Source organism: Rhipicephalus microplus, chromosome 8 (assembly GCF_043290135.1).
Source record: "Rhipicephalus microplus isolate Deutch F79 chromosome 8, USDA_Rmic, whole genome shotgun sequence".
NCBI classification, from domain to species: Eukaryota; Metazoa; Arthropoda; class Arachnida; order Ixodida; family Ixodidae; genus Rhipicephalus; species Rhipicephalus microplus.
In genome coordinates this window covers 39,111,435-39,130,774 of record NC_134707.1, presented here as the reverse complement: position 1 = coordinate 39,130,774, position 19,340 = coordinate 39,111,435, and the positions used below count along the sequence as shown (strand labels likewise).

General features: G+C 43.0%; 1 protein-coding gene across 1 annotated transcript in view; it reads right to left on the bottom strand.

Moving 5' to 3' along the window:
- Window positions 1-18,555, bottom strand: part of LOC119164394 (uncharacterized) — a 32,101-nt gene extending 13,546 nt beyond the window's left edge. Inside the window, exons 1-2 of the mRNA XM_037416575.2 lie at window positions 18,422-18,555; window positions 14,669-14,954 (exon numbers count right to left, since the gene is read on the bottom strand). Of these exons, the coding sequence (XP_037272472.2) occupies window positions 14,669-14,954; window positions 18,422-18,484 (349 nt within the window). The 5' untranslated portion in view covers window positions 18,485-18,555. The remainder of the gene's footprint in view (window positions 1-14,668; window positions 14,955-18,421) is intronic.
- Between the last annotated feature and the right edge of the window lie 785 nt (window positions 18,556-19,340).

Below are 19,340 nucleotides of genomic sequence, written 5' to 3'. Positions count from 1 at the left end.
TTTAAGGAAGAAAATATTTTTTTAGCATTCCCATTGGTGCCTATCTTCCCATTTCGTCATACAACAGCTGCCACCTTGAAATTTTCTATTTTCATCAATGGGAAAGTTCAAAACTTATTTTCTTCCTTAAAACAAAAAAATGTAATGATAACAATTGGCACATGAAACTACCTTTTTTTTTCCTTTCGATTCAGGTTTGAAGGTCATATTTATTTGGACCACTCCGCAGTGCAAATCGGGTCTCAATATAAACGAAAATGACAATTCTGCGAAACTCGTAATTTTTTCTCGTAATGCTTAGCAGCTTGAGAAGTCTCATAATATTATTTCCTCAAAATATACCTTTTGTGTAGTTGGTATTCATTAGTCAGACATTCATAACACATGTTGGCTAAGTTCTTGTAGGCATAGTAGACGAAGAAAGTGCTTAACAGCGCAAACGACAAGAAAGAAAAGATGAGACGAGAACAGAGCCTTGAACAAACAACCAAAGCTTATTACAAACCAACTACAATATACAGAAAACAGAATCTGCGCATAACCACGCATTATAAGCAGAATTGCACATACATGCACCATACGACCTACCTTATCGACAACTGGTCATATAAGGGGACCCCAGATAACTAACTTCACAGCAGTTAAAAAAATTGAGGGTGCACTAAGACAGGAAGCGCCAAGTTCTTGAATATAGAAAGCTTCACTAATCTCGTGCTCGCGCCGATTTTTATATCCCCCGTAATCAAACACTTGTCAAGAATTGGCTGTCAACAAGACTTATTACAATGATCTACCAAGAGGCTGGGAAGGAAACCTTTTAGAGAGTTAGCGTGCTCCCTCAACCGATCATTCATGCATCGCCCTGTTTGGCCGATGTCCACAGGTAAATAATATCTTGTAGAGAATAGCTAAAACACATTCAACATGGTGCATAGCGTGTTTCTTAGTGCATGCTTCTTTCTCAGGTCCTTCGCTGTTGACCCTGCGACATAGGCCAGCGAGCTTGTCGCGTGCGCACAACGCAACTTTTACACCTATTTTTCCAGCGACTTTCTTTAGCCTATGGGAAACTTCGTGTACGTAGGGAATAACAGCCTTGCTAGATTGAGGCTTGTTGAGTTAGCTCTTGCTTTGTGTCTCATCAGGCAATCTTAGTGACATTAGAAGAGTCTCGGCAATAGAAGTTAGCAGGGGATTAGAAAAGCCTGCTTGTTGAAGGCAGGGAACTTAGAACGAGAAACTGCACTCTATCTGGCGGTGACAAGAGTCAGTTAGAATTGCCTTTAGGCAGGAAAAAGCGATGCTTCGCTTGACTAGCTTAGAATTAGTGGACGTAAAAAGAAGGCTTTTCCTTGAGAAAAGTTCGTACCGCCAATATACATGGTCAACCAAAAAACCATTTCCAAGTCAAGGCATCGTAACTTGTCGTCATGAATCGAACTCCGACTTTAATTCCAGTTGCATCATTTCACGCCAAAAAATGCAACTCACCGGTAGAGATGTGTGCAATGGCTCAAGTTTAGCACCGGTTCTTTGTGACTTTTTACCCGCGCGGTATGAAAGAAGTCTCATGGCTAACTTTGATCACACGAGTACAGTTAAAGTGTTCGACTACGTTGACGACTTTTTAGTGCTTTACCGCATCGATCAATCTGACCCTCGGCGAACCACCGATGAGATATTTGACGTTTTCGGGTGTGAAATGAAGAAACTAGAAATACCGTCGGAGTTTATTTCTGACGACAAGCTACGATGTCTAGAATTAGAAATGCTTTTTTTATTCATCATGTATGTTGGCGGTACGAGTCATTCTCAAGAAAGAACCTCCTTTTTACGTCCGCCCATTCTAAGCTGGTCAAGTGAAGCATCGCTTTTTCCTGCCTAAAGGCAATTTTAACTGGCTCTTGTCACCGCCAGATAGAGTGTAGTTTCTCGCTCCAAGTTCACTGCCTTCAACAAGGAGGCTTTTCTAATCCCGAGCTAACTTCCATTGCCGAGACTCTCCTAACGTCACTAAGAGTGGTTGATAAGAGACAAAGCAACAGCTAACTCAACAAGCCTCATTCTAGCAAGGCTGTTATTCCCTACATACACGAAGTTTCCCAAAGGCTAAAGAAAGTCACTGGCAAAATAGGTGTAAGAGTTGTGTTCTGCGCACGTGATAAACTCGCTGGGCTATGTCACAGGGTCAACAGCGAAGGACCTAAGAAAGAGGAATGCACTAAGAAACACGCTACGTGCCATCTTGAATGTGTTTTAGCGATTCTCTACAAGATATTTTTTTACTATTGGGCATGGTTACATTGGCCAAACAGGGCGATGCATGAATGATCGGTTGAGGGGGTACGCTAACTCTCTAAAAGGTTTCCTTCCCAGCCACTTGGCAGACCATTGTAATAAGTCTTGTTGTCAGCCAATTCTCAACAAGTGTTTGATCACGGGGGATATAAAAATCGGCGCGAGCACGAGATTAGTGAAGCTTTCTATATTCAACAACTTGCTGCTTCCTGTGTTAGCGTACCCTAATTTTTCTGAACTGCTGTGAAGTTAGTTATCTTGGGTCCATTTACATGACCGGTTGTTGATAAGGTAGGCTGTATGGTGCATGTATGTGCGATTCTGCTTATGGTGCGTGGTTATGCGCAGATTCTGTTTTCTATAGATTGCAGTTGATTTGCAATAAACTTTGATTGTTTGTTCAGGGCTCTGTTCTCGTTTCTTCTTTCCCTTCTTGTCCTTTGCGCTGTTAAGCATTTTCTTTGTCTACCATACAGCACCAACCAGTCGTATCAAGCACATTGTTAGTCTTGGAGGCGTATGTGCCAGTGAAATTGCACTAATATTACTGCGCTTCAAACACTTTACACATGAACTTGTACTTAACATGTAGACAAATTTTGGTATCGAAGCAATGAGCAGTACTTTTAAACTACCTTCCCACAAACCACACTGAAGCGATATTCCAGTAAGTTCAGAAGGCAACTACGTGACCGAAAATTTTTTTTCTTTTGAAGTTATTTTACTGTTTCACTGTTTTCAATGCAGTAAATCATCACAATTTTTTTAATACATTTGAGATGGTCGCTAAAATAGCTGGGTATGTTTGGCGTGGATTGACCCATTAGTGGATCAACCTTTTAAGCTGGCGACATGTAGGCCATCTCCAGTTTTTCATACAACTGTAACATTATGCATTGTACACAGTTTTCTACACGCACTGCTGTTGATCTGATGGCAAACTGATACTTATATTGAAAATATAAATAGGTATATAGGACACACAGCTTGAGATGAAGCCTTTCCTATCAGAGGAATGTTTCTAAAATGTACAAGATATTTGGTGCACCCTATGAGTAGCGTCCACCACTGCTGCGACCCTTTGAGTGAGGTCGTGAGCCCGGAACAGCTGCTTTCAGGTTGTGATGAAGAGTGCACTGCATTGTCAGCACCCAGTCCATCGTAGGAGACGTAGTGTGCTTTCCTTTCAACATTCTGCATGTAAGAGATGCACAACATTCAACTAAGCATTTAAAAAATACTGGGAACAATCAGAACCTCATTATGATGAGTCATATAACAAAAAGCTCCAGCTTCTTCACTTTCAGCTTTACCACTATTCACTTTTACGTTTACAAGCATCTGTGCATATTAGTGTACGAATGCAAGTGCCATGTTTGAGTATGGTTTTTTCACCACCGTGGTGGTGGTGAAAAAGTGCTTCTCTCTTGAATCATGCACCTACCAAGAAGTTTGAAATATACTGGGAAGCTCAAATTTCAGCGTTTATACCAAGTTTTCTTGCTAAGCTAGAATACCCTAACCAATAGGCCACTACAATGGTTGATACAAAAAATCATATAAACCCATTCAGACAGAAAAGTAGCAATATTTATCATTTACTTTGAAGGATCGTTGTGTAGACATGTACACATCACAGATGTAGGATCTACTGTGTGAAAATAGTGTAAAACATCGAGCAAGCCCCAATATAGAAGGATCAACAGCACTTACAATATGACAACTGCTGCTGAAAAAACAGCACTGTGTATTTGTGGGAGCTCACCTCTAAATGTCTTCTCCAGTTACATAAATTTGGCGTACTCGATAATTTTATGTCTTTCACAGGTTGCTTATTGGTCAACAAAATGATTACTTTAGGCCACGAGTAAAACTGACTACTCTCAAGAATAAATAAGAAGTGCTAACCCTATTCTTCGAGTGCATGCATAAGCAGCTCATTCGCAGTTGAGTTTTTTTAATTCATAAAAACAGCCATGCAACAGATAATGTATCACAAGTAAGTTAAATATATGCTCAATAAGCTCTGAACTGTTGGACCATAAATATGTGTAATTTAAAAAATGCACGACATATTGGAGAAGTAGCTAACAGGAATATATGCATGGAGGGCTTATTAGTTGAATCAGTGTCCTTACATTCGTAAGGATGAAACCTGCACAGACAAAATGCATGAAACAGACAAGAGCTGTTAGGTCTACCTGCTTTCATTTACAGCCACCTGTGTCGCCATCCTCATTTTGTTTTTCGCGAGCGTGTTCTTTAGTAGCTAACTATGCCTACACCATTATCATCTGTGCTGTATCAGTCTAACTGAAAGTTTTGTGTGCGTGTTTGTTGGTACACTTTGGCTAAGCTTTCATATGTAACCACATCGCAAAACCCTACACCAAAATATACAGAAATATTCTATTCTACAATATTCTATGTGCCGCAGTACAATGGTGCAAAAATGCAAAAAGATGTGTGCAATTGAGTGTGGCTGTTCAATCCCTTATTAAAGCAGATCAATATTTCTATATCCTGATTATTTGCGATATACTAGTATAAATATAAACAAACCTAGCAACGCATAAAAAGCGCGAATCACTGATTAAACAAGGTACATATTCTTTGGTTAGCTGCACGATTTTTAACAAAACACGTCACGCCGCTGCAAAGCGCAGGCATCAAAGGGGTACTGATACAAAGTTTAAGTATTTTTCAATTGTTGCTTTAAATAGCGTATTTACTCGCATTAAAAACGCACCCCTATCTTCAGTCATTGAAATCTGGATTTTTTTTTTCTCCCGCGTAATAAACGCGCCCCATTTGTCCACTGCAGTCCCGCTAACTGACAACTGGCGCCTCTTTTACCGTTGATCTGCTTCGTTATTATTATTATTATGCCATTTCTTTCGCCCCCCTCGGCTCGCTCAGCCCCCCCCCCCCCCCTTTGTTTTCTCACCCGCTGCCGAATGCGGTAAGGTTTATCTGCGCGGGGCACATCCCCCCGTTTTCTTTAACCAAGCCCCAAAGCGAGGTTCACGAACACTGCGACTGTTGAGACATCGCAGCTGATAAGCACACAGCGAGCGAAGGTCACGAAGCTACCGACGCCATGAGACGGTCGCTTCCTGCAATTACGAGTATCGCGGGCAAATCGGGAGTTGGCAGGCGGGCACACACTTCTGCACTTCGTTGTTCGCATACACGAAAGCTTACCTTTTCAGCAATAGCACGAAATCCAAAAGCGTTCTCCATGTAGCTCCCAGCGTACAGTCCGTTGATTGCTTGATCGGAAACACTGCTTGCGGCGGGCACAAGCTTCAACGAAAGCCGTTGACAGAGGACACACACTCCGCCGCACCGAAGTTGTTCTGTACTAGCCGACCCGCCACAGATTGCAGTGACACGTACTGTATCTACTGTAAGCACAAGTTAAACTGTGCAAGCCGTATAAGTACGCGTCCCTGACAAAGCAAGTGAATAGTAAAATAATAAACCACCGTGAGCCTGCAGCAAACACGCACACGACATGTTACCACCCAATTCAAAGTCTGCCTGTTGACGATGGCGATGCGCAGTTGCCCCGAGACCTCAAAACCGAAACCGAAACCAAACACATAGCAGTACCGTTTTATGATATAATTTCCAAGCTATGTCAAGCCTCCAAGATATAGTGTAATATTTCTTGCTTGACAACATATTTATTTGCTAGCAGAGCTTCAAAGTCTTTTTTTTTTTGCCACTGACGTGTGCAGGTGGCAAATGCGTAGCCTTCGTATTGTACATTTTTTTTCCCGGGTGAGGCGTTATTGCGGCGTTGTTTCGACATTTCGGAGTCAAAATTTGTTACTTGCGGAACATAGATATAAATAAAAAGTTAGGGAAGGGTGGAAAGGAGGTTGTTCCATATTTGACACATCTCCCACCCTTTTTTATGTTCGTTTGAGGAGATATTTTTTAATTCAAAATGGGGCAAATCTAGAACCGAAACAAGCTCAACTAACGCTGCCTTGACATATACATACTATCAACGTTCTTCTAGAACAGTAATATTTATAAATAATGTTTAATTATTACTGTTTTACAGGAAACGTGAACGTATGTATGAGCCAATTGAGTGTCATTTGAGCTACTTTCGGGTCAGGATTTGGCCCATTTCGCAAAAAAAAAAGAAAGCTTGCGATTCGGATCCGCACGTATGCAACTACAGGCAAAAATTTACATACAAATTGCGCCAGGCCCCCTTTTTTCCTCTTTCTGTTCCCTTGCACGCATAAATCCTAGCAACACCCCTGCTGTGCTATTAGCTTCTTTTAAATAACACTCTGCCACTCAGCAAGAACCGGGGGCTTTGCTTTTTTTTACCGACAAAGTATGAAAGACGCTTGCTTTTATTTCAAGTCTTAAATTTTGTGTGAGCATACCAATGTGCGATTATCAGTACATTGTAACGTGACAGTAACAACTGTCAATTACAATGCTGCAATTAGTCAACTACTCTCCATCTTTGTGGCACGGGTACATTGCGCTAGTGTTGTCTACGATCATTCACGTGTATATTATACGACGCGCAAGCGTGCATTTCAAGTAAATATAAAAAGAGCACTAAGTGCCCACAGAGTGGTGCGACCCATTGGAAGAGTTCACCCGTGCTCAGCGTATGTGCGCCAAGCTTGTCCTGCGGCGCCGCATGCGTGCACAGCAGCTGCATCAGAGTAAGCTTAGCCTGTTAATTGCAAACATGCCTAGTTCCGTGGCAATGCGAATACTACAAACATTCAATTTGAACTGACCCATGTTCATAGATCTAAATATAACTCACTGAATAAATCAGGGACCCGTGTATTGATGCGAAATACTTCAGTGTGAGGAAATATATGGACCCCTATTGTAAAAAATTGGCCCCGAATCTTCATGTGTCTGCAAATGTCGTCAAAAAAAGATAGTCTTGCGTGTGGAGAGAGTGAACAGGACATTTATTTGGTGTTCTGCGCAATAAAGTCGGTGAGTGGTATTCTGTAGGCACTGCGTTTGAGTGCCTCGAGCGTACAGCTAAGGCGAAAAAGAACATCAAATCATGTCGCACGTGAGACATGAGCGCCATCTGGCAGTCTTCCTAGAAAACAAAGCGTGTGGCTTTGATAAGGGTGTGACCGCCCATCTCTGAGGTGATAAGGTGTAGAACGCAAGGCGACGGGTATATTCCACCACCTTAGCAAAGCGTTGGAAACACTCCCTATTCCGTGCAAGCATTGCATGGTCAGCGCAGCGTGATAAGCGCTGCGGCGCTTAATATTACTAATGTATGCTTTTTCTAGCAAAAGACGCACATGCAGAATATATACGTGTTGTTATGGTGCCACAGACATGCGCAATCATGGCTTTTTAATTGACGATTGCACAAGCATGAACGCTCAATCTTGAGCAACACTGGTGGGCGCTGCCGATGAGGTCGGCCATTTCAAGTACCAAATGCCGTATAGAGTGGACAAACCGACAAATGTACAGACAGACAGACAGGCAGGCAGGCAGGCAGACCAAAATTTTTGCGTTGAAGGTCCCCAAAAAAGACTATCGTCTTTAAAAAATGAGGACCTCTGGTACAAAAAACTTAGTGTGATTTCAAATGAGAAAGCGCTCACGATAGCCTGTCGAAAACCGTGTGTAATCGTTTCTTGTTATGTTTAAGTGCAACATAATCTTTTTTACTGATGTCTCTGTGAGAATTAGGGAAGAATGAACATAAGCGGCAGCAAAATATTTTTAGTAGGAATCCCAAAAAGTTAACCCATGAATTAAGTCATTGAACATGTGAGGAATCTTCTGAATATAATAAATAGGGGGTGGTTTAATATATATAATACATAGCACGATATATTTTGGCGAATGAATTATGGGAAATGAAAACGAATGCCGCAACAACGATCTTTTCACCAGACTTTTGGCATGCGGTTTGATTGCATCCGTTGAGATGTGATATGTATTGATGCTCTCAACTATATACATATATGATAGGTGTAACGTTCAAGGAAACACCCTTGGGTGTAATTTGCTAACATATACCTATGATACACCTAAAAATGAGAAATGGGCGTACAAAAGGTGGAATTGCAGAACTTACACCCATACGGATAAGTTTGGCAGAAATAATAGGTGTAAGATGGTTGATTTATTCAAAAATCCACCCTTAAGGGTGTGAAATGATTTGCAGTGTAATATATTTACTGATGGCCTACGCCCTGTTCGACGTTATCAGAGTACCATGCGCGTCATCGTAGCCTGATTTTCTGTTTCCCAGCCTCAAGTTCAGCCAAATGAGTTGCACACGTCCCCAACTATTTTCGCTAACGGCTCCACCACAATACATTAAAACATTCGCTTTCATTTCTTGGTCCCTGTTTCATGGCCATCGTATAGCAGTTCACTTAAAAGAGAAAATAAGCTGGAATTGAAGTGCGAAGCACAATAAAGTTTGCTAAAACCTATCTTATCACTATCGCGTCGCCCGATCGCCAAAGGCTTTTTCTCGCCTTTTTGTCAGGATGATGCTTCTTTTCACCGCATTTGATACATCATGACTTATCGGTTATCTCAACAAAAACCTTATATGTGATTGATTTATATGTAAGATTTAACGTGCCAAAACCACCGTATGATTATGAGAGACGCCGTAGTGAAGGGCTCCGGAAATTTCGACCACCTGGGGTCGTGCACCCAAATCTGAGCACATGGGCCTACAACAAACACAAACCTTCTAGCTCTGCTGCCGCATATCCTTAGTTTTTCGCGATTATTCTGGTAGTATGGTCATTAAAGAGTGCCAAAAGTTTCACAGCTTCTTTAGGACAGGAAACACTCAGTTCGGTTGCTATTTTTGAAAGCAAGTTGTAACCCAATTGATAGCTTCCTCTCTTGAAGGATATCCTGTCTTGTTGCAATTTCCGGAGAGCCCATCACTTTATTCCTAGTCCAATAAAAAATAGCGGAGACATATCAGTGAGATATGCTTTTCCCGCTGCACTTCGACGAGCCACCACCGCTTAGTCCGGTCCTGCTCGGATCCCCGCCGGGTCTGGATGCATCCGCTTCCAACGCCTGGCAACCCGGATTGGGCATGTTTACCGGTGACGCAAGCAGAGCAAAGCATAAATTGGAGCCAGCCGCCAACACCATCGGGCACGGCACTGCTTCCGCCATGCGCTGCTCACAAATGATCTTCTTCCAGGCCACACTGTTATGGACCGTACACTCTTGGCTGCCGGGCTTTTTCCCGCTGCACTTCGACGAGCCACCACCGCTTAGTCCGGTCCTGCTCGGATCCCCGCCGGGTCTGGATGCATCCGCTTCCAACGCCTGGCAACCCGGATTGGGCATGTTTACCGGTGACGCAAGCGGAGCAAAGCATAAATTGGAGCCAGCCGCCAACACCATCGGGCACGGCACTGCTTCCGCCATGCGCTGCTCACAAATGATCTTCTTCCAGGCCACACTGTTATGGACCGTACATTCTTGGCTGCCTGGCTTTTTCCCGCTGCACTTCGACGAGCCACCACCGCTTAGTCCGGTCCTGCTCGGATCCCCGCCGGGTCTGGATGCATCCGCTTCCAACGCCTGGCAACCCGGATTGGGCATGTTTACCGGTGACGCAAGTGGAGCAAAGCATAAATTGGAGCCAGCCGCCAACACCATCGGGCACGGCACTGCTTCCGCCATGCGCTGCTCACAAATGATCTTCTTCCAGGTTAGTTACTTGAACCATGCCATGTGTTACAAAACGAACAATTACTGCCTTATTGCGGTGTCGTGCCCATTAGAGTTGTCTTGCGTTAAAAAGCATATCTTGAATTGTTCATTATGCATAACTTCTTCCCTTGTTCACTTGCTGCTCTTGCTGGCAGGCAATGTTGAATCGAACCCCGGCCCGATGAGTAAGGCAGAGGGTGTTGCCTTCGAATCGGCTTTGGGGGCAATTGAGAAACTGCGTACTGAACTCAAGTCTGTTTTGCTTGAACTTCAGGGTATTAAGGCGGAACAAGCAACTACTAATGGAAAAATCCAGAATCTTATAGCGAAAGTAACTGCTCTTGAAACCGGTGCAATCGATCCAGCTTCCCCTGAAGTAGTTCCTTCTGAAAATGCCTTGCATGATATCTCAAGTCAGCTACAACAAATAACTTCCAGATGCGACGATGCAGAAAACAGATTAAGACGTTCCAACGTGATATTTTTTGGTTTAGAGGATGACGAAAAAGAAAATTGGGCAGCGTCTGAAGAAAAGGTCATCAAATTCTGCGCAGAAAAACTCGAACTTGCCACTACAAGTGTGCAGTATGAACGTGTACACCGCCTGGGCAAATTTTCCATTGGAAAAAAACGGCCCATTATAGCAAAATTGTCTTCATTTAGGGACAAACAGAGCATCTTGTCTGCAGCTCGTAAGCTTAAGGGAACAACTTTTTCGATTGGGGAAGACTTTGCGCCATCAGCACGTGTGGCCAGAAGAAAGTTGGTCGCTTTTGCCAGATCATTCGACAAGCCGTACAAGTTGGTCCTTGACAAGCTTCACTTGGATAAGAAGGTATATGTGTATGATGCCGTTAATGACACAGTTGCTCAATCTTCCAGATAGCTAGATGTAAGCTTAAACTCACACGCGCCGCATCTCTTGCCCCAAGCAGCCTTTCCACTCTCGGTCGCGTACACGAACATCCGAAGCTTGTTACACAAACGTGACACGTTTTGTTCTTTTCTTGATGATAGCGATTCAGATATAGTAGTACTAACGGAGACATGGTTGAATCCAGATATAAGAGATAACGAAGTACTACCTCACAACGACCTTTACAAAATTTATAGGAACGACCGCGTAAATAGGCGCGGTGGCGGCGTACTCCTTGCTATTAAGAAAACGCTTCATTCGCATTGGATTGATTCGAAATCTTCCGTCGAAATTGTATGGGCAGCTTTGTCTATGTCATCTAGTGTGGTATTAATTGGGGCTTGTTACCGTGCACCAGATTCTGATCATTCCTTTTTGGGGGACTTGCGTAATACCATCTCTCATGCCATTCAGTCATGCCCATCTAACCATGTATATCTTCTTGGCGACTTTAATTTTCCTCTTATCGACTTGGAACACATATCATCCTCATGTCAAGCGTCTTTAGAACTAATAAATCTAACGTTGGATTTCAACCTGTTCCAAGTTGTCAAAGAACCCACCCGTGCTTCCAATATCCTGGACTTGGTATTCACCAACGCTCCTGACACAATACTTTCAATTTCAAATGTGAGCGGTTTTAGTGACCATAACCTCCTCCAACTTAATTTAAGCATCCCGAAGCCCGTATCTGGCAAAACAACAAAACGAATTCGCGATTACAATAGAGGAAATTACGCTGCCATTAACACAGAACTAGAACAATTTTTTTTAAAGAGTTACTACCTACTTTCATTTATCGATCCGTAAATGAAAACTGGGTACTCTACAGAGATAAATTAACAGCGCTAGTCGGTCAGAATGTTCCCTTAGTGTCCATAACCAACGATAAATTAAGCCCCTGGTTCAGCAAGTCCCTTAGCAAACTGCGAAACAAGAAGAAACGGTTGTACAACAGGGCTAAACGCTTGCGCACTGATGGGGCATGGCAGGCATACAGACACTGTTTGAAAACCTACTGCTCAGCAATAACCTCAGCTAAAGATAAATATTACTCGCAAGACCTACCTTCCCTGCTTCAGTCTAATCCCAAAAAATTTTGGCGAACTATATCTCCGGTCAGAGATACTAACACTATTACTTTACATGGAGCTGACAAAATACCTATTCCTATCGCCGATTGTCCCTCTGTTTTCAACAGGTTCTTCTCATCTGTTTTCACTCGGGAAGATTCTTCCAATGTGCCTACTTTTCCTGAACTTGACGCCGCCTATATGGAATTTTTTTTTTCCTAATCAGCATGGTTTTAGAAAGGGATTTTCGTGTGACACACAACTGTTTGAATTCACCACCGATTTACATTCAAACATGAACAGCAACCTTCAAACGGACTGTATCTTTCTTGACTTTTCTAAAGCCTTTGATCGTGTGCCCCATTGCCGACTAATCTCTAAGCTATCTGCTCTACGACTTGATTCTTTAACATTAACCTGGATTCGAAACTTCATTTCTTTTCGACAGCAGTTCACTGTTGTGAACATTCTTGCGTCCCCTTTTTCTTCTGTTAGTTCGGGCGTACCGCAAGGCAGCGTCCTTGGGCCCTTACTATTTTTAATCTACATTAATGACTTACCTTCCGAGATTACTTCTTGCATGCGTCTATTTGCCGATGATTGTATAATATACCGTTCTATAAACTCCAGTAATGACCACTTAACCATTCAAGCAGATCTCAACCATATTTGTAACTGGTGCGACAAGTGGCTTATGAAACTGAACTTAACAAAATGCGAGGTAATGTCTTTCACCCGTAAACACGTAAACTCTGAATTCTCCTATTACTTGAACAATACCATGCTTTCCCACACTTCTTCCTACAAATACCTAGGTGTTCTTCTCACAGAGAATCTTTCATGGGCCTCACATATCGAGTCTACCTGTGCCAAAGCATCACGTTCACTGGGCTACCTACGCCGCATTTTGAGAAATGCCCCTACTAATATTCGAAAACTAGCCTTTCTTACCTTTATTCTGTCAATATTAGAATTCGCCTCAGCAATTTGGTTTCCTCATCAAAACTACTTGATTATTATGGTAGAAAGGATTCAAAATATAGGTGCCCGCTTCATATCACGAAACTACGACATCACGTCAAACATAGCGCGAATTAAATCAGATCTTCAGCTGCCGTCATTGGATAGCCGTCGCAGTATTGCTCTTCTCTGTCTGTTCCAGAAATATATTACCTCTAATAAATGAACGCGGCTTCAGCTTCAAACACCTCACTCTTTTTCACGCAGATTGCATAATCAGTTCAGCTTCATGCGCATATGCGAACTAATGCGAACTAATGCATTCAATTCATCACCACTGTCTCGGGCCGTTCGTCTTTGGAATGACCTCCCTGATTGCATAGCCTTCATATCTAATCCCGATACATTTTGCCGTCAGCTACTCACTCTGTTCACCATGTGACCCTGTTTTTGTATTCTGAGTGCATTGCGTAACGGTGCTTTATATTCCCCTTGTCTTTTATTTTAAAATGTATCCCTCTGTCGCTATGTTCATATCAACAAGTGCTGTATTCCCTCAAATTTACCTCGCCATGTATAGCCTAAAATGGGATCTCATTTATATATATATATATATATATAGTTTTTCGTTGTTTTTGCACTGATCCTGCCTGTAAACGTTACCTGTCTGTACCATTCCGATTCCTCCCCCCCTTACCCAATGCCCTGTTCTGGGGCCTGTAAGGTTTTTTTTGAATAAAGAATAAAGATATTTTATTGCAAGATATTTTTATACAAGTGCGAAGCCAACGGGTACCCTAAATAAGTCTAGTGTTCTGTGCATTCGTACAAGTACTGTTTATGTCGTTGCGAAGTGGGCACACTTTGGTCTAGTAACAATTTTACATAGTGCCTAAAGCAACACCTGCATTCTTTCGTAGCAGTGGCTGATTTATTTCTTTAGAACCTGAATAAAATAGGACAATTTGAAGTGAGGTGGATACGTTCAAATTTTTTATATTCTTCATTATTGAAAACTAATGAGATTTATTGCGGGGGAGGTATTCGTCCGAAGAAAAAGTAGAACACTTACATCGCACGTAATCTTTTTTTTTCGGCATTGAAGTAAGTAATAAATGAAGATGCTTTTTGCCTGAAAAACAAACTTTGTCTTTTATAAAGCTGACGTTATAGGTTGTTCTGCATCGCTTAGCATCTCTGCTGTTCCTATCGTGGCCTTCGCGATTTGTTTCTTAGCACGCTGCCGGAAGCAATCACGGAAGCAAAGTTTGCAATGATGCATTCTAAGCGCAAGACACGCACTCACATATTTTGCTGACCAAGTTTCTCACCTAGCACAAAGCGTTGAACCTCACTTTCGAAAAGGGGTTTAGCAGCGTAAAACTTGTTTCTAATTGAGCGCTGAACAACACACTCGAAGCAGCTAAGGAAAAGCCTTCTCGCAATAAAACACGACATTGCACCATCATCGTAAATCCACGAGGCGCGATTTGGCCGGCCAATTTATCGTCTCTTGAACAGGTATGAGATTAAGAAGTTTGTGGGTATAAATTGGCAGCAGCAAGCACAGGACCGCGTTAACTGGTGGAACGTGGGAGAGGCCTTTGTCGTGCAGTGGACGTAGTCAGGCCGCTGCTGCTGCTGCTGAAGAAGAAGAAGATGATGATGATGAACAGGTATGACCACTTACGTGTGTCTTCTGGTTCAACGGGAGCAGCCGTGGCAGCTTCAGTTTCTGTAACCTCCAGCTCGACGCTGCAGCGACGTCGATACAGGACTTCGAGATCCCGAGGAACGCGCACTCTGACAGATTCTGCACCCGGCTCGCCCACCGTTGACATTCGTCCGTGTAACGCAACCATACGTTGAAGCGTGTCGCCAGCAAAGAATGCGCACGCATTCGTGGGAGCCCCAAGCGTGTCGACCGAGATGTTGGATGAGAAGCTGTCGTCCGGAGCCTGTGAACTTTCTGTGCCCTGCAGACGCAAAGCATTCATTTTTAAAAATAAAATAACGCAACTGGATTTGCAAGCATAGTGAGCCTCATGGTACTTGCGGCGTGGGAACTGCATAACGAATGGCCACACAGATTTCTTATTTTACTTTTGTTGTACTTGGTTTACGCCTACAAAGGCTCTCAGTAATGGCGTGAACCGCGCCTTTAGTGTTCGAGAATCTTCACAGTTGTAGTAGATTGTGTTGTTAGGATTGCGCCCAAGACGTCAACACTTGTATCCCAGAGCTTGTGCAACGGCCAGTATTTAGGCTGCAAAGTTCGATGAGAGATATTAGACAATGCGTTTCAAGAATGACTAGTTTATCGACAACCGACGCTCTGCTCATCACTATAAGCTCAGTGTGAATCGTTCTAATCTGACTTTTTGTTTGTCAACCACAAGTTCGGCAAAATAAGCAGTTTTATCTTGGCATACAGTCTGCTGCGTCCGTTAAGGTAACGACCAAGTGACAATATTATTGCACTACTTCTTGCTGAAATAAAAAAGACTTTCGAATTCAGACATGGCACGCACCAACCATCATCAGGTGTAGTACTCCACATTCGCATTTAGGTTACGGGATTACGGCTCCCCTATTGCAAAAAACAGCGCCACTGGGTACCAGCGTCCAGCGCAATGCATGTTTATGGGATGCTGGAGCGGAAGCGTCCCAGTATCAGCGCTGGCATTTGAAAACTTGACCAACATGTTGGTTCGATTGTCAAATGACTTTTTGTCCTTAGAACACGCCGTTCTACTTCATGTTTATAAGTCGCACAGTCAAGATTGACGCGATATTCCTTCCCAAATAACAATTGCGTCTTGATTCGAGAGTGATGAACAGCTTCCGTGTACCGAATGGCATGCGTATAATGGCAAGGATGTAAAGTTTTTTCGAAAAATTCGCAACTTACCTCTGAAAAAACTAGTATTGACTGGAGGAGCAGTCACAAATGACCGGCGGTTGCTGCCGATATTTTTTTTTTTCCTATGATAGTCGCTTCTCGCACTTCCTACTGGGCAACATTTACAGATGATTTAAAACGACTTGTTGGGTACATATGTGCGCACACGATTGAATATTGCGTTTTTTTTTCGCACAAGTGACGATATAGCTGTATACATCCGGTGTGCCAGTGTACCGATTTGCAGTTACATCGGTACGTGCAACTCGGAAACCGCCGCAGAAATTACTAATGCAATCCAATGAAAAAGTATGCCAGTGTGTTCACTAAAGCATACCAAATTACCAACTCGAAATTGCATGTTCTTACATACGAGTCAGAGAAGTACCGGCTACGGCACTCGGAAGGAAGCTTTCGGTGACAGCCTGCGTTGCTGAAAGCACAATACATCGATCGTCGTCGCTCCTTGTGTGGGCACCGTACACGCGGAGAAAGGGTTGATTAGGGCTCAGGGATGTCTAAACTATACTTTACAGTTATTCGCACACTTTAAAATTGTGTGTATACGAAGAAAAAAAGCGCAGGTAACATATACACCGACACGGCTGGCACGATCCTGCCGCTCGCTGGGCCGGGCAACGGGTAAGACCGCTCTCGGCGCGGTAAGTAGGGATGGTTGGAGTCGTCCAATCCGTGCCGTCGAGTCAAGCGTTTTATATTTAACGACATCGAAACACACCTCGGCACACGCTACACCAATGTGCACGCTGCGCTAGTAGAAACAGTGCGTGCTTTAGTATTCACCAGCACTTGAGTTTATCTATTCCAATCGCCAGTGAAAATTCCCCCCTTCCAGCGCTTCCCAGTGTGCACCAGCATCACAGCGGTTAAGCCAGTGCCCTCATCAGTGCGACACAGCTATGTTCCAGTGCCCTCACTCAGCGAATTACCAGTAATTACCAGCGTGTATCTGTGTCTCCAATATGTACCATTATCAAAAAATGTACTGGCATCACGCTGGGGATGCCGTTTTTTTTTTGTAATAGGGTCGCACAGAAGTTCTGCACCACTGTTTTCGTCGTCCTTTTTGGAAATATTATCAAACAGTTCAGCTATCGCATGCCTATTGCTAGAATTGCTTGTTGATTGTTCAACGTACGGGCTGGCATGAGCAGCAAAATTTTGGTAGCTCAAGTACTGAGGACCTTATTCTCTGCGACTTGCGCTAATGTACAAACATATACAACACATGACGTGGTTCTGCTTGTCAAAACGCAAGCCTGTACCTCTTTCAATGTCTGCTGATAGCTTGAGAGCGAAAAAGGGCAGTTCTGGAAACCTGGCATACCATGTCTACCCGTAAACAGTTCTAACGATTTCACACCCGAATATTGCGTCTATCTGTGCTCACGTTCATATGTTTTGTGGTGGTCATATATGTTTTGCGCCACTTGTCTTTTTCATGGAAGGGTAGCCTGACCAGTCGCATGTAGATAAAGATATAAAAGCTGTAACATAACTTTGCTTAAATTCTGCGAAGAAAATGGCCCATAGTAGGATATCAAAAGACGAAGGCCCGAAGCACACATGAGCCACACACCTAGTTCTGTTCTGTTCAACTGCAATCAATGGCCGATTTCAAGACTGATTCGTTCGGCTTGTGTGACAGGTTCGAGGCCCCAAAGTGAATATATTCCTTGAAAATGTCATAGTCGTAGTACACTCTAATGTAAATTAGCCAGGGCTCTCAAACATGCAATTACCTCGTAAAATGCATAGGTTTCTACCACTTGGATCAAATCTGCGTCTTTCGGGTGAGCTGCTAAGCACCATAACCAATAATCCACAGCGACAGCCCATTCGCGAGACGCATTGGCAATGCATAGGGGCTAATAACCTTTACAAACACCCGCTAAAAGTGCTGCTTCGTAAGCTCCGACGAATAGTGTTGCCGTGGTAGTTCTTATGACGCACCCAGATATTAGTGTAGACGGGATACCTTGCACTTCATATTTACCAATATGACATCTCCGTTACCAGCAATCGCAACCGTGCCCATGAGCTTATGCCAAAATGCCTTAGCGTCTGATCATATCGAACATAGTGTAGGAGTTATGAACGAGCACTTACTTATATATCACTAATTGTTATCAAAAGTTTCTTTGTATTTACATACTTCTCGTCAAAATATAATGCTCTCACATTGTAATTGCAGTAAAAAGAAAGCTTATAAAAGGCTATGTGAAAACACGTATAATTTTTTACAGCGTAAATGTAGCGATACAAAAGACGGGGACCAATAAGTGAACACCACAAGCACTTGAGGTGTTCCCTTTTTTGTCCTCGTCTTTTTTTTTGCGCTGCATTTACGCCGTAATAAATCAGTAACAATTCACTTGCCTCTCTGTTTTAGCATGTATCATAAGACATAGGTTCAACAAAATCTAGCATAGCCTTCATAGGGGGTGCACCCAAAACTATGAACCAAACAGGTGCACTAAGGCAGTCAAGGGCAAAGTGTTTTGAAGCATTAGCACTTACCTCGGTGTTCGATGGCTCTTCCATAGACACATCGTCGACTGCTTGCGGGCGATCTCCTTCCATTGCGATCCGTGCTTTCCGCAATATGATCGTGGTTTGAGACGTTGAAACGGTTATTCGTTGCTTGAACTGGATTTGTCATTGATGCTACGGTTGAGACGGGCGAGTTGGGAAAGCCACGTGCATCAGTAGTTATGACGATACGAATATAGCCATACGATGCAGTTGCGCAAATTCTGGTGATAAGGTTATGTCTTATAATATTGTACATCAATATTCCTGATATTGGAACAAAAATGGGATGTGTTTTCATCTTCGCAATATTCAAACAAGGCATTGTTATTATCGCTGACAAACTACAACATCACGAAAGTTTGCGTTTCTGATGGCTGTATTCAGTTGCAAACTTTAAGTATTCGGGACAAATGCTGAAAAATTACTTGCACAAATATTTCAAAAGCCTGTACGACACCATAGTATATGGCACTAATGTTTCAAGCTATCACTTTGTCATACCCAAGAATTAGAGGCGTTGCTTTTAGATCACCGTATTTTGCAGCACGTGGCGTACGGGCCTCAATATTTGAAAATTGGCACGGTAACGTATGACTCGCGGCATACAAAACCAGGACGCAATAAAAATGAACAGGACGTTATCGATTATCAACACTGACATATAAATGCAATGCTTTCAACGGGTGGTCAGTTGGCTATGGTGCATAAGAATGCATGCACACAAGTCATTTAGCCATCCCTAAAAAACGTCGAATACTGTAAGGACACGCTGCGCTTCCTTCAGTCTTTTACAACATATTTCGCCCGATTGTATTTTTGTCCGGACCTGCGGGTATTGGGAGAAAGTGAGGACGTGCTTTCGTTGCTGCCGTTTTCGTATTCAGTTCTAAAAAGCTATTTTCAT